This window comes from the organism of the source record quoted next, unplaced genomic scaffold (genome assembly GCF_019419815.1).
Source record: "Pyrus x bretschneideri cultivar Hongxiangsu unplaced genomic scaffold, Pyrus_bretschneideri_v1 Contig19, whole genome shotgun sequence".
NCBI lineage: Eukaryota > Viridiplantae > Streptophyta > Magnoliopsida > Rosales > Rosaceae > Pyrus > Pyrus x bretschneideri.
This window is the reverse complement of record NW_025999490.1, coordinates 472,599-489,082: the sequence shown is the minus strand read 5'-3', so window position 1 is coordinate 489,082 and position 16,484 is coordinate 472,599. Positions and strand designations below refer to the sequence as shown.

At 34.8% G+C, this 16,484-nt stretch overlaps 2 protein-coding genes across 2 annotated transcripts; one reads left to right on the top strand and one right to left on the bottom strand.

Annotated features, from left to right (window-relative positions):
• Positions 1 to 1,775: 1,775 nt before the first annotated feature.
• Positions 1,776 to 3,152, top strand: LOC103945165. The gene has a single exon (XM_009355701.3). It carries the CDS (start codon positions 2,014 to 2,016, stop codon positions 2,974 to 2,976), a length of 963 nt encoding a protein of 320 aa, XP_009353976.2. The 5' UTR covers positions 1,776 to 2,013; the 3' UTR covers positions 2,977 to 3,152.
• A 1,177-nt stretch (positions 3,153 to 4,329) lies between these two features.
• Positions 4,330 to 6,890, bottom strand: LOC103945233 (peroxisomal 2,4-dienoyl-CoA reductase [(3E)-enoyl-CoA-producing]-like). The gene is made up of 5 exons (XM_048582737.1): positions 6,591 to 6,890; positions 5,543 to 5,702; positions 5,265 to 5,434; positions 4,938 to 5,160; positions 4,330 to 4,815 (listed from the first exon to the last, which is right to left on the bottom strand). The coding sequence occupies exons 1-5, from the start codon at positions 6,774 to 6,776 to the stop codon at positions 4,661 to 4,663; spliced, it is 894 nt and encodes a 297-aa protein (XP_048438694.1). The 5' UTR covers positions 6,777 to 6,890; the 3' UTR covers positions 4,330 to 4,660.
• Between the last annotated feature and the right edge of the window lie 9,594 nt (positions 6,891 to 16,484).

Sequence of the window (16,484 nt, the reverse complement as noted above, 5' to 3'; positions counted from 1 at the left end):
GGATCTAGTTAGTTTAATGGATATGTTATCATTAAAAGCAATCTAAGACCAAACAAATGACTTAAGGGGATTTGGACTCCCTTCATTCAAACATACAAGACTATGAACTAAAAGTCCTTATTTATAAGGTAAGAAAAAGAACTTAATGTAGACTTAACTCATCTGCGACAATCCTTTGATAACAAGAAGTCCGAGTAACTTGGGGCACAAGTAATCGACTTAAAACACTCTTGTTCTACATCTGCTATACTGAGATAGCAGTGGCACTCAGTTAGTTTTGATTGCGAGCCTGAAGGCCTACACATAAGGCCCCACAAAGGCACCTTTCAGAACTAACTTTGTCTTCTTCTTGTAGCATATCAACAAGCAAGAGCCCGACTACACATCCAAAATGTCAATCCCTTGAGGAGTTGTGAGGAGGTCCAAGGATACTTTTCCAGAGAAATCTTCGCCCGGACACTATCCTTTACAATATATCATGAGGTCTTTCATAAAATAAAATAGTAAGTTTACATTCTTTCTTTTTTTTTAATAATCGGAAACACTACTAAATCAAGTTTAATATAAGGAAAAATTAGTATATGGTCATTAGTTTCTAATGTTCATTGATTAAAACCTTATCAATTTTTAGATTTTAATCAAAGTTCCGAGTATTAATATATTAATGAATCACATGTGAGTTACATAATTTTTATAATAAAAGTTGGTAACTGATTTAGAGTTTTAATACTTACACCCTTATTAAACTCCTAATTAACTTTCAATTCAAACATTTTCAAAAAATAAAAAATAAAATTAGAATAAGTTTGTACCCATAAAATTTTTATAAAAAAAAAAAAAAGATTTCAATTTTTCAATCTTATATGTACCCATTCTTAAATATACTAATTTGTTATATGAAAAATGTACCCTTTTTTAATATAAAATGTACCTATTTTTTATATAAAATTCATTCAATCTTTTCTCCAATCAATTTTTTTAACTTATATGGACACATTCTATTTCGTTGAATTGAGAATGTAGACATATCTAGTTTAATATAATAAATTTAATAATGTTGTTAAGCCTAATATTTTTTTTTTTTTTGTCTTTCATTTTAAATATTTTTGATCACGTAAATTATAGGTTTTATTTAAAATTTTATTAATATAAATCTATAATTTTTAATTTTAATTTAAAAATATAATAACCTACATAGAAATATATTATTACATTAATATTAGGAATTTCAATCAAAACCTAAAAATCACAAAAATTTCAGTCAAATAACATTGATAGTTAAGGCCTATATCCAAAATGTCCCATTGGTAGTTGATTTACGGTTTACCTATCTTGATCTTGTTTCTATACCGATATCCCACAATTCACATCACACTAACAAACAAACAAACAAATAAAATAAAGATACTGTCAGTGACTCAGTATATGTCACACACATGCCACATAAGCTTATTAAATTACACGTAACCGCATCAACAATTAAATAAAACTAGCATTTGCCTACATATTTTATATGTATGAACATATTTTTTTAGAAAATGAGAAGGAAAGAGGGAGAGAGAGAATAGAGGGCGGGAGGTTTTTGTTTTTTTTTAATTTTTTTAATATTGAAGGTATTTTAACATTATTTGAGGTGAGGCTTCAATAAAAAACAGTAAAATTTAAACCTATGAAATTACATTATTATCCTTTTTTTTTTTTTTTTTGTATAATATAAGATTAATTCTTCTTTTTACTCTATTTTGGTTCACAAAAGATTAGTTCTTCTTTTTCCGCCACATCTTCTTCTTCCTCCTACCTGCCTTCTTCCCCAATCTCTCATCCTCCTCTCTCTCTCTCTCTCTCTCTCTCTCTCTCTCTCTCTACTTTCTCTCTCTTCATCTCCTAAAAATAAGATCTTGAGCTCACTACCTCTCTCTCTCTCTCTCTAAAACTCAAACACCCCATCAATCAAAAACCCAACTTTTCTTTTCTTTTCTTTTCTTTTCGTCCAAACAGACCCTCCAAATCCGAATGGATCTGGCCCCAGAGGAGCTCCAATTTCTCACCATCCCTGACATCCTCAGAGAATCCACCTCCATCCCCAAACAGTCCCCCAAAACCTTCTACCTCATAACCCTAACCCTAATCTTCCCTCTCTCCTTCGCCATCCTCGCCCACTCCCTCTTCACCCACCCTCTCCTCAACCAGCTCCAAGCCCCTTCCACCGACCCCGCCCAGCTCCACCACGAATGGACCCTCCTCCTCCTCTTCCAATTCTGCTACCTCATCTTCCTCTTCGCCTTCTCCCTCCTCTCCACCGCCGCCGTCGTCTTCACCGCCGCCTCCCTCTACACCTCCAAGCCCATCTCCTTCTCCAACACCCTCTCCGCAATCCCAAAAGTCTTCAAGCGCCTCTTCATCACTTTCCTCTGGGTCTCCCTCCTCATGTTCTGCTACAATCTCGTCTTCGTCGGCTTCCTCGTCCTCCTCATCCTCGCCATCGATACCCAGAATTCCTTTCTGCTCCTCTTCTCCGGCATTGTCATCTTCCTCCTCTTCTTGGTCGTCCATGTCTACATCACCGCGCTCTGGCACTTGGCCAGCGTGGTCTCCGTGCTCGAGCCCGTCTACGGGTTCGCCGCCATGAAGAAGAGCTATGAGCTGCTCAAGGGGAAGGTTGGGATGGCCTTCGTGCTCGTTTTCGGGTACTTGACCATCTGCGGGGTTATCAGTGCGGTTTTCGGGTCGGTGGTGGTGCACGGCGGGGAGAATTACGGGGTTTTTGTGAGGATTGTGGTTGGTGGGTTTTTGGTGTGTGTCCTGGTGATTGTGAATTTGGTTGGATTACTATTGCAGAGTGTGTTTTACTACGTCTGCAAAAGCTACCATCACCAGGGGATTGACAAGGGCGCTCTGCACGATCATCTGGGTGGGTATCTCGGAGAGTATGTGCCTCTCAAGAGCAACATTCAGATGGAAAACTTGGATGTCTGATGGGAAAGGAACAAGATTGCTTGAATTGAATTTGTAAGTTTCTCTGTACTAAATGCTTGTAAAGAAAAAACAAAAGACAGATAAGAAACACGACTTTTGTGGAATGGAGTTTAGTCTATACATGCTTGTTAATTTTGTTTTACTTAATAAACATTTGAGCTAGTTTTCGAGTCTAATTGCTTTAGTTTGCCGGGAATTATACTTACCGCGTTGTGATGAATGCCGGAAAACTTTTATGTAATTGCACATTGTTATATGTCAACAGATTAATTCTAAACTTCGATACCCGAATTCGATTGTTAACATTCATTAGTAAAGTCAACCGTTAGAGCCAATGAAGTTTGCTTTATCTTGTGATGTTACTTATCTTGTATTTGGTTTGGTCCTTTGCCATGTTCTAGGGGTGAGGTTGTGTTTGCCTGATTGGAAAACCTTTAGGTTGTTTAGAAATATATAAATATGTACCGAAGTCAAAGACTTGACTATCATCTTAACAGAAGGAGCCTGTTCTCTGAGTAGTTTGCATTCCTGTTGGATCGTATGCGAGGTAGCATTGTTTATTAGTTTTAAGTTTAGCCCAATATTCAGAAAGATCTGTATCTCTGTTTATTGTATGGACATAGACAGCTTAAATTCAGTCTATATCTACTGCCACTTGACTATACAGTAGTGTTCTTGGTTCTGTTGGACCGCTAAATTAATAAATGGCGAGAGTTACAAGTTATGTATAGGACCAGAACACGTTGACTATTGCGATCTCTTATGGAGGTTCGATGTATCAAACCTCCAGGTCTCTAGAGTTAGAGGTTTTGATCTTATATGTTTATGATCACCAAGTATAGTAAGCTTGTAGACCTTTACGGGAAGGTTTATTTCCATAATTTAAGCTCCTAGATGGAAGAAACTTATTGAGTGCAAGTGATTATGAATGGCTTATGTTTTCTGTTTACGAAAACTAGTGTTTTACCAAAAGGGAGTCGTGGGCTCCGAGGTGGAGTATTCTTTAGGTAAAGCATGTCTCCTGGGGACGATTCATCATTGTCTACATTTCCTTAAACCATCTGGTGGATCTTGATTCCATTTGAATCTTTTTCAAACAGTTTCCATAATTCGAGATCTCTACTTTCGGTTTGGTTTGCTTTATGATGAAGCCTTAGAGGTTAGCTATAATCGGTTAGGTTAGGATAGGTCTAGGTACGATTCCGCAAATGTAAGCAAACAACATTTACCGACAGATCGAGGGGTGTGTGCAAGATCATTTATATGTCGAAATCTTTGTGGATACATACCATCTAACATTTGCAACTTATGCTTATTTCTCATCAAGATTTGAGTTCCATAAGAACGCGGGAATGTAGAAATTTTTAATCTTGTATTACGAAATTGTGCTTAGGGTTATCTTAACCTACATTTATTTTGAAGAATTTGGTGGCAAATCATATAAATTTTCCGATTACAAAGAGATATCAGCATATCAATAATCCAGCCTCCCCAAGAAATATTATTACATGATCAAGTTTGCTCTTCGCCTCGATCTCCACTGTTTGACTGGCACCTGCTTATAACTAATGTTACATTTATAAGTTGTGGCCATGAATCTTTCGAAGTTCTCCGCAGGGAATTCAGTTTGGCAATGAATTTATTCTGACGTTGATCGAAAACATGGCTCGCGAAATGGAACTGTTTAAAGTTTGCTCTTAGCAACACCAACTGGTTTGTCTCTAGACCTTCGCTCCACAGCTCGGGAAAGTTGCTTCACTGCCTCCTTCGGAAAATACGCCGGTTTGGTCAGCCACTCTCCCCCGTCTACAACCAATGTTGTTCCGTTGATGTATTTTCCTTCAAGCACCAAACAAATTAATAAGATCATGTCTCCATACACGTGAGAAATCCGAAAGAACCCTAGCATCGACTGACTATTTTCGAAACAGATAATTCAACGAAGGAGATTGATTTCGAACCTGCATCGGATGAAAGATATAGAGCGGCCATGGCAATATCCCATTTCTGCCCTAGTTTGGATACAAGAATCTGCTCTTTGGGTTTGTTCAGCATCTCCTGAGGTAAAAGTTTACTGAAACCGGCAGTGTCTTCGATAGGTCCCGGTGCGATGCCATTCACTCTAATATCATAGTCTGTGCCCCACTCCAACGCCAAGCTTCTCGTAATGCTGTCGACGGCTGCCTGGTAACATAGAGGAACCCGAATCAATCAGGACGGTCACAGACCGATCAAAAGTACACACACGGGAGCGAAGATATGGCAAAGTTTTCGGTTACTTGACAAACCTTTGCTGCAGACACATGAATCTGATACCAAGTAGCTGTGTAGTGCAACGTCGCGCTTATGTTTATTATCGATCCACCAGCAGCCGAGTTCTTCCCTGATGCTCCTTTCTTAAGATACTTGAGCGCTTCGTGACACATTGTGAAGGTGCCAACGGCGTCTATGTCTATAACTGCAGGAACCAATTTACGGAATAAGAATGCGTTTTAACAGTCTAAGAGCTTTTCAACAGGAGTAAAACTAAACAAGCTATGTTTTTTTATGATCGTAAAGATTCAACCTGTTCGAAATCCGTTTGGGGATAGATCCTCGGACGGGACAAGGAAATTTCCGGCTGCAGCATTCACAAGGATGTCAAGCCTACCAAAATGCTTCACTGTCGATTCCAAAACTCGAGCTGCATCGTCTCTTTTTCGCACGTCGCCCTCAAATCCGATAGCCTGCAAGCAACAAATACAACAATCCCAATATCTCAGCAAACACTAGAGCAATTTGCACATTTGAATCAATATAATGTAAGGAATGTTAAATTTATCACTGCAGATAATCAGTAAAAGCAAATAGTTAGAAGCTAAACATATGCATTCGACATTTTCTGTTGAATAAAGCTAAAAGTCCAACATCAGTCATCAACCATCTTAAAAAATAAATCACAACTTACATGAAAATGTTTCACTTATAATTGAATCGACGTCTTCTGCATAAAAACCCCACATCTATTGATTACATGAGTAATTAAGTGGGGACACAATGTCGATGCTATTAGTGCCCGTCTCTTTAAAACTTTAACATAGTATCAGTGCGTGTTTTCAAATCTACGTCCAAATTAATGGGTCCACTTACAAACACGATTGATGTAGCTCCACGTCAGCCCAACTCAAAGTGGTCCGACGTGAGGGAGCAGGTTCAACAAAGCCAAAAATCTCACATGGTCATCTTACATTATAAATCACAACTTACATCAAATGGTTTCACTTCTAATTGCATCGATGTGATCAGTGATGGACTGCAGCCCGTCTCAAATTTAACAGAATAACTACTCTGACTAGAGAATTTGGGGAATATACATGTTTTTTGCACACACAGTTACATATTTGATCAGAAAACACAGCAAACAGCTGAAATAAATTTTCTTTTTGTCCTAAATTTTCCCAGCAACCTAACAGAAAACAAGCATCACCGAACAAAGCCCATAAAACAAAATCAACAGCAAAGAAAACAACACAAACACAAGATACTGACAGATACTGACAGATACCCAGATCTACTACAATTGGAGCAAATTACAGTTAAAAAATGGGTGCTAAATTAAAGAGTGAGAAAATTACAGAAATGCCTTGAGAACGAAGGGCTTGGACGGCAGAGTCAATGACATGCTTACGACGGCCCATGACGGCAACCGAAGCTCCATGTTTGCCCAGCTGAACCGAAATCTCGTACCCGATTCCTGATGCTCCTCCGGTCAGCAAGGCCACCTTTCCCTTCAGTATCTCCGCCTTGAATGGCGACTCCATTGCTTTCTCCCTCTGCTGACCCAAGTTTCTAACTTTTTCTGGTTTGGAGTTTAAGGAACAACTTCTGGAGGTCGTTGTTTCGGCAAATCATACGTGCGAAATTACATTAGCAGCCTTTCCGCGTAACTCGACTCTTCAACGGGACCATTAACTTATATCGGGTCCACATGAATGGACCTCTTATTTTTAGCCCAACTTTAATTTTTTTCATAAGAGATAATGGGATATCAAATATTTGGCCAATTATATTGTACACCTTTCTCCTTTCCCATTTTCAATTTAATTTTCTTCACGTTATATCTTGAGGTTTTAAAATCGTTTCATTTTGGCTCTTCATCTATTTGACCCTATGATTTTTTGTTTAAACTTAATGACGCGGCATATATAGAACTCAATTTTAGGCTGCGTAAAAGACAAACATACACTATTGGAACCAGATAAATGCTAAGGAAATTCTCATGTTTTTTAGCATAATATTTTATAATGTTGGCACAAAAATTAAACGTTAAACTGTGAGGTGACAAATAGTACATAAAGAATTATACTTTAAGATAGTATCATTAACGTTTCTCCTAAAACTAAAATATATCAATGGATGTCGATGTTATTATTAAAAAAAAATTGTTATCAACACTTGAAAATATCAGCATGCGCTTCTTCGTGCGTGCGGGTAAAATTATGATACAGCCCGAACTTCACTTGTAATATTGGAAAGGACAATGCATGCACGGCTCACTTGTGAATATTCACATAATATGCTTATTAATAAAAAGAGGAGATGGGAAAGCATCAAACTCCACTTGTCAACGAAAACCTATGCCACATTACATTTTGATTAGGGTTAGCATGGGACAAAATTAGTTTGATTTACTTAAATTAAACCTAGGCACCAGTTTGTTTGTGTTTAAAAATCGTGATCTATTTTGTAAGGGCAATTATATATGGGATGTGCTATCCACACATCTCTTTTTACTTCTCACACATATTTTATTAATTTATGTCCCATGATCTTCTTTAATTCATCCAATCCAACGATCGAAAATTAAAAAAGTGTGTGAGAAGTAAAAAGGGATGTGTGAATATCACACCCCTTCTATATTGTTGGTATCCATTAAATTTTCCCAAATCTTGGTTTTTTTTTTGTTTTTTTTTCTGCTACTTGTGTGTGATTTTCTTCCGATCATGTTAGTTTTGCATTCATATTTGTAAGAATATGAGAACAAAGTTTTATGTCCGTAACGGACAAATTCATAAAAAAAGCTTATAAAAAATTGGAGTTCTATCATAAAATTACTTAGTAATAAGAGAATAACTCAACTCTTATAATCTCTTGCATGGTTTGATCCGTCATCGATTTAGAACTTTACCCTCATATTTTCACAATGTTATGTTAGAATTGAGCACTGTCGTGGAGTAGGTTACTCATATTAGGCATAGGCACCATGTTTGCTTTTCATCCAAATTGTAATGCTTATTCTATTATTTTCGTGTCAATTATATCAATGGAAATTGTAGAATTGATTTCTCAACTTTAATCTAATGCTCCTTCAACTAAAAGTTCATGATCATTGATCTCTTAACTCATTAAAACGTGATGTTATGGTCCTTTTCGTCAACTCCATTTAAACTTCCCCTAAAATGAGTTATGTGTCACGCACGTGAAGCTGAATCAAGGGACAAATATAGAAAACCAAATGAGAAAAATTGTAGCAATGGTCCACCAACTTTAACCCGACTGAAGAAATGGTATCTCAACTTTAACTCAATTGGAGCAATAGTTCCTCAACTTTTACTCAACTGTAGCAATGGTTCTTTAGGCATACTCATTTTGACGGAATTCTAACATAGTTTATAAAAATAATCATAATTGCACGTTTTGATGAGTTAATTGACCAATTGTCATGAATTTTTAGTTGAATGACTATTGCTTTAATTTGATTAAAGTTGAGAGACAATTACTACAATTTTCCATATTATATTATAATAAAAAAAAAAAGTTTATTTATAAAATGCAAGATGAATGGAACATTAATAAAGTCAAGCCTTCCAAATCATAAATAATATTTGTGAAAAAGTGCTTCAATCGGATTGTTGGATCGAATAAGAATCCTCTCTGAATCCTCTTTGTAAGGATTCTGGAGATCTTTCAATTATGTCTGTTCATCGTATATCATATGATCAGAAATCATTATAAATTATTTTATTTAAAATTGAATATAAACGATACTTGATAAAAATTAACCTCATAATATATGATGAACGGACATAATTGAAGAATTTTTAGAATCATCACAAAAAGGATACGAAGAGGATACTCATTCTGTTAGATCTGAAAGTAATAATTAATTTAAAATATCTTATAGTCCAAGATCACACTATTCTCACACGTGATGACTGAAAGTCATCCCACCATTCTCTCAACTCCAATCAGTCCACTCCAATATGCTTATGGCATATTCGAACATGTGTGTATTGGTCAACTTCCAAAATAATGACCAAAGACAATTAACCACCCACGTAACCATTACCATAAATCAAGTGGGAGAAAAAAAATTGAGCACCCACATTAAAATTTAATATTAAAGCACTTATTTACCTTATTATATAATGATGATTTTGACCTTATTAGGTTTTTTTAAAAAAAAATAATTTAAATACATCCTAAATCACTTTTAGTGTATTATTTATCTTCTCAACTATCAAAACCCTTTCATCCTCCATTGTTGAATAAACCCCTAACCAATGAAACTACAAACATGTTGATTGAGAAAAATTGTTTATGCCAAATGGAACACGAAATCGATGTTGGGAAGCTCTACATGAGGTAAGACTTCATATTTTTCTTTGTTTTAGTAATTTCGATGACATCGATAATTATTTAATTTTGCGTTTGTTGCGTTATTTAAACTTCTATATTCATATTCATCTTTTAGGGATCAGAATGAGAGTTTACATGAAATCTCCTTACCTTTGTCTGTCCAAGAAATTTTTTCTCCAATTTCTCAGTGTTTGTAAGTAATGGATACCAATGTTTTCTAAGTGCTCCACACTGCAAAAATGAAGTTCGTGAAAGTCAAAACAAAAATTACGTACCACAAAATTAAACCTAACAATGAAGCCATTGTTGATGTTACCCTACCTAGCAAATCATCATTTTGAAATCATTCGGCAAACTAAACGTTCAGAAGATTTGAAATCTTTTAGTAAACTAAACGTTCAAATGGTTAGATTTAGTCCCTAAAAATTAAAAATGAGTGCTATAAGATTTGAGAAATGTGGGGTGTATGTATCAAATATAAGGTGTATATTAAGAATGTGGGATGTGAGGGTATTATGGAAAAGTATATGGGGTGTATTAAGATAATTTTTAAGTGAAAAGGCAAATGTGGGGTGTATTAAGATTTGAGAAATATGGGGTGTATGTACAAAGTATAAGGTGTATATTGAGAATGTGGGGCGTGGGGGTATTATGGAAAAGTATGTGAGGTATATTAAGATAATTTTTAAGTGAAAAAGTAAATGTGGGTTGTATTAAGCATGTGTGGTTTATTCAACAATTTGTGGGGTGTTAATATAATAAACCTTTTCACATTTAATTATTTAATTATTTAAGAAAACCTAGTTCATTTTTTAGGGGAAAAAACGAAAAAGAAAACAAAATGATTCGTAGAAACCTAGCTCTTTTAGTTTTTCAATTTGTAATTTGTTTTAGGGATTGTGTATGGTAGTGAATATTTAATTTTTATTTTATTATAAAGGTGGTAAATTATTTTTTCAAGATTCACTTACGTTTTTATTGATAAAGGTCTGCTTCAAAGATATTTTCACCAAGAACGTTTTCAACTATTTTAAAAGCACTTTGAACCGAGCTCTAATATTAATGAAAAGAGTCATAGTTTGTATGAGGTGTGATTATATACAATATTTCATTGAACCATACATTCATACATATGTAAGTACGTCCATACGTATTTCTAAGCATGGATGAAAAGGATTTGTACAAATATGGTCCCCTTTCTTCCCATGGAATTGAGATACATATGGGAGAGGACCACAAAATTCATTGCTCAGAAACCCGCTTACGATATTGACCATGAGTCCATGCACATACTAGAACGTACAAGACTACAACAAAACGAAGGCAAGGGAGTTTTGGCATCTTAAGTTTTCTGTTTTGGTACCATTTATTTATGGTAAATGTTTAGTAATGTTAGCGCAATAGAAGTTGTCAAATTAGAGCAAAAGTTGCATCAATACAAGAAAAAATTAGCATAAGAAAAATGAAGAAAAAAAATTCTGGGTCTAAAATCAGTAAGTGAGAGGATATCTGAACAATATACCTACAATTTCCAAAAAAAAAAAAAAAAAAAACAATTATACCTACTTTCTTCAAGTAGCCAGCGCAATGCATAAGCTGATAAAATGGTGGCCATATGATATACACATAGCTAATCAATAATCAACTTACCAACACACACACACACACACACATAAAATGGTGGCCATATGATATACACATAGTTCTGAGAAATCTACTTTTCATCTTTTCTTCGGGTGCCGGATATCTAGGCAGCTTTGGAGGTGGTTAGCATGTCAAGTTGGTACCTCTTTGCCTTTTTCAGACTCCCTGGCTTTTTTTTTTTGGGATGCCTACGTATGTAAGCCATTTTCCCAAGAGTTGCACAATCTCTAGATTTTTGCAGTCTTTCTACCATTTGGGCTATTTGAAAAGCTCGAAATAAGTTTACTTTTTGAGGGTCGCCCAATCTATTTTCATCGTTTTTGCATGTCTATCAATTTTGGGATCATTCATGGTGGGAAGTTTATTCCTAGTTATTTTCAGGGTTTTGATGTTCGTACCATTTCTTTTCTAGGGATCCAACCTATCCCTCGCAAGGCGCCAACTATTCTTCCTGTGCTTTGGTCTTCTCCTTGGTTTCCTTGGGTTAAACTTAATACATATGGTTTTTGTAAAGGAAATCTTGGTCTTGCTGTTTGTGGAGGAGTTTTTCAGGATTCCTATGGCCAGTTTCTTGGTGGTTTCTGCCAAGAGATTGGTCATCGCAACTCTTTCTATGCAGAATTATCAGCAGTTATTAGTGGTGTAGAGTTTGCAAATCAGTGGGGTTGACATTGTCTTTTGCTGGAAAGTGACTCTTCTAGTGTTATTTATTCTCTCCAATCGATTGATTTTGATCTTTCTTGGCCTTCTCGTACGCAACGGTCTATTTGATTGGACCGTATTTAGAATATGACTTTCTATGCCTATCACATATATCGCAAGGAAATGTAGTTGCGGACAATTTTGCTAACATGGTCTTGTCTTCTCCAACTTTGGTATGTCATGCTTCCCCTTCGATGGCGGTTTGTGCCGCTTTGTTTTCAAACTATGTTGGCTTTCATGGCTTCCGTTTTTCAAATTAATGTGCATCTCGGCATACATGCTTGTCTCACTTTCTTGTTTTTTTCTTTCTTAACCTTGTGATGTTCCTTTTCAGTTTTTCAGGTTTAGACCTTTAGATTCTGCTTTAGAGGGGTTAGGTTTCATGTCCCCCCCCCCTCTTTTTCTTGTATCTTTGTTGTTTTTGTTTCTAAAAGGGTGAGGTTTATATCCCCCCTCATTTTCATGTATTTTTTAATCTTTTTTTCATGTATTATGAGGAGTTCGGTTTATGTCCCTTTCATATTCATGTATTTTTTTTTTATCATTTTTTCTTGTATTATGAAGAGTTAGATTTATATCCATTCTGACTAAGTATAAGCTTTTTTTTTTATATCAATAAGAAAAAATCATACTGTTGAGATTTAAAAAAAATATATATATATATATATATAAATTTTGTCGTGTGTATATGAGGTGAAAATCATGAAGAAACGTTGTGGTAGGGACAATAACGAGACAACATGATTCATGCGCATGAGATGCTAGTCGCTAAACCAAAATTTTTAATTAGGTCATATGCTTATCTACATATATACACTTGCTCCACATTGCTAACTCCTAAGATATGGTTTTATATTCCATATGCATAGACACGTTACTTAATAATCAAAAACTGAAGATTGTACACCTGTATCTAGCCAAATAGCTAGAACGATGTGTTTTTCATTTGCATTTAAATTTTAATTACTCTTCACATCTGCATTTAAATTTATATTACTCTTTCCATAATTTTATTAATTCATGATAGATAATTTGTATAAAAAAGTAAACGATCAACATGCACCCTAAATCCCACTTCATTTCACAGAGGTGCTATGGATATCCGATTATTTCGCTGTAATTGGTGCACTTATACTAGAGAACTCATCATATATAGTTTTAATATAAGTGGTGGATTGTCCCAGTGGACGGAGTATTTTTCTTCAATGTAATGCGTCCCAAGTTCAACTCTTCCTCCAAATGTAGCTTAGAGTATTAATATTATTTGTAATCATATATAACTTTAATCTTGTTCTACCCATAAATTATAGCGCACACACCTATCTCTCTCTCTCTCTAGTAGACCATCATAAAGTTCAATCAAATCTGACGAAACTCAAAAACCAAATTAAAAGAAAATAATGGAAGAGAAAACCACACGATGACATAAGAGACCCAAGGGTTGTTGCAAATTAGGGAGGAATTTTTTGTCAAATTATCATACCAACCTAATTACCAACTGTACCATACTAAAGTTGTGCCAAAAAATTTGTACCCTTGGTAATGGTATGGTATTTGTACCATACCATACATTTTTGATACGGTAATGATATTCAAAACAATTACCAGTGGTATACCGTACCATACCACTCATATTAATATTATATCATTTATTTATTCATTTATATATAATTAGGTATTATTATCATTATATATGCACTTTACATTTTTTTCCTAGTCATTTATCCAATCATCTCACCCTTTAACCTCTACTTTCCCAATAAAAAAACCTAAGCCTTCTTGCGTTGCAACTTTTTATCTTTTCACTCATCTAGCCATCGACTTCATCTCTGTTGCTCTAGTTCCGGCGACTCTCTCTCTCCGAAGTCCATCTCATCTTCTCCTTAATCAAATTGGGATGTCTTTCCCCTTGGCTTCGTCTATCAAGTTAATTTTTGTACAATTTTAAAGTATGTAGAGATGGAATTTAGGAATCTTTGTACTATTTTTTTTAGAGATATTGGGTTCTTTCAGCAATTCTTCCATCTATTTACTTCTTGTTTCTTAAATGAATCTCTATAAAATTCTCATAATTAAATTTTAAAAAAAAAAATTAGATACCCAAAGGGAGCGGCCAAAACACTTTTGGCCTTGAATTGGGTTGGGAAAAAAAAAATCAAATTTTGGCCCAAAAGAATGGCTCAAAATAAAGTGGTAATTACCATTACTATACTATGCTAACCGAACTATTTGGCGTGCCGAAATTCGGTATACCGAAAATATGACACGGTAATAGTAATAGATTTTGTCGTACCAAAAATTTGGTATGGTAATTGGTACATAGATTTTGATAGGTAATCGTACCAATACTACCCTAGTTGCAAAGCGGTCGCACTGGTCGGGGAGTCAACAATCCAATGATGAAAAACGTGACGTAAACCTACGGTTAGGTATTGAGTCCATCCCATTGCAAAAACCTTGAATGTGCTCACTTCATGTTCTTATTTGGGTTGTTATAAGCTTACTTCATGTTCCACTCAAAACAAAATTAGTTTGAATTGACTATACAATTGAGTCAAATATTACTATTGTCGTTATGTTGTGTTTCGGGGCCAGGTATCGTACACTCAGGAGTTTTTAGCCGTTAAATCTTGATCATTGTATCATTCGTCAAAGATCTAACAAGAAAAAAAAAAAATCTCATATATAGGAACTGTAACCAATTACTTTACTGAGAACCGAAGCTAGGGTTTCTTGCATGAAAGTTAAGGAAATATAACAGTACGTATGCCAAACAGTATATGAAAGGGCGATTTCATATGACAGGATATGTGCAGCGTCCATATTAAGTAGGATATGTGGTGCACACATGTTAGGTAGGTAAAGTTAAACCAATGAAAATCTTCTTCAAAATTACACGTTATTTGGCATGTGTAAAATGCCAAAAAGCAGACGCAGTCCGCACCGCAGGTAAGCCGAGTCGAATTTTAAAACAAACAAAATAGTAAATAGCACCCAAAAGTTTTTTTTTTTTTTTTTTCCTTTATCCTTCTACTTATTTTAATTTTTACTTGTGGTTAGAGGTGCTAAAACACGGCGAACTTTTGTACGAGCCAATTGCATAAGAGATTCATTTAAGGTTATATAAGTGAAAGAAAATTTTACTTTTTAAGTTTTTCTTCATTTTTATAAAGATATGTGGTATGCCAATTTATATTTTGGGCACATTGAAAAATTTCTTCACTGTTTAATCTAAAAATCTTTACGTTATAGGGTGGATCACATGTCAAATAAACAAATATATTTTTGAATATTTTAAGTCTCTTTTATTTATATTCAATTAGTTTTGAATTAGATATTCACATTTTAAAATTTTCGTATTGATTTTGTTAAATTAAATTCTAAGTTCAAATTTCATTCAATAAATTCTTCAAAAACCGAAAATAAAATAAAATAATCATTTCACGAGCATGTGAATTTCGTAATATAACAGCGAATCATATCTACATGTTAACGAAAAGAAAATCACATGAGAAGGAGGGGGTCTAACTTTTTCTTCAAGTATACAATACTATCTAATGCAATTTAATTTACGATAGACTATAACTAACTTTGCCCGTTTGCGTCCGAAATACCATTTTTCATTGAAAGAGTAATGTTAGCAATATCATTTGATTTACAAATGTTGTTAATTAACGTGTTGTTGATGATTTACAATCGAAAGGGAGTCTAAACCAAAACGTAGTTGTTGATAATTGAATTATTACTTAAATATTTAATTAATGTGTTTATTTTTTATTAGTGACACATTACATGATTTACAAATGTGGTCTAAAAGTTAGTCTACCTAGCATTCCTGGAAGAGAAAATGACTGTCACATGCTGAAAACTCTAATACCGAAATTTGGTTAAACACATACGTTATTAGGTGGATGATATCAAAGTTTCCTTAATACTAGTTGTTAGATATGTTTTGCCCCTACAAAAAGATTAACAGACATTCGAAGGTATGAGAGGTTAGTGGTCGACACACGAGTGTCAATGTGGGAACCCTAACACCATGCTTAATTATTTGTGTGGATCCTAATTAACCATGATAATTTGTAGGAATTTGATTACGTTTTATCTTTCAACATTGTAGGCAGGTTGAAAGCGAGAACCCTCAAAGTCTAAGCTAATGTATTTGTTCAAATTGTGTCTCATCAATATTTACTGTCTGGGACCAGCATGTCGTGCATATATGAGTGGTTAATTAGTAGTTGTTACAGTTACTTAAGATTGATTAGTGCAATGAAATGATTAAAATCTTCTTCTCTCTCTCTTAATTATAGTGAAACGAATCAGAATATTCTTCTGCTGTCTACTCGTGGACAGAACCCAAGTTGTTAGAGAAACAAACTAGGATCAGCGACAATCTTTATTGATCTATTTTTAATGAAATACGTAATTTTAAGAGCTAATTTTCGATTTATTGTCTAAACTAGTCCTTAATAAAATTTGCCAACTACTTCTCTAATGTTAGATTCGAAGCAGTTTCGTTCAATTTTTTGTCAATTCAAGTCATA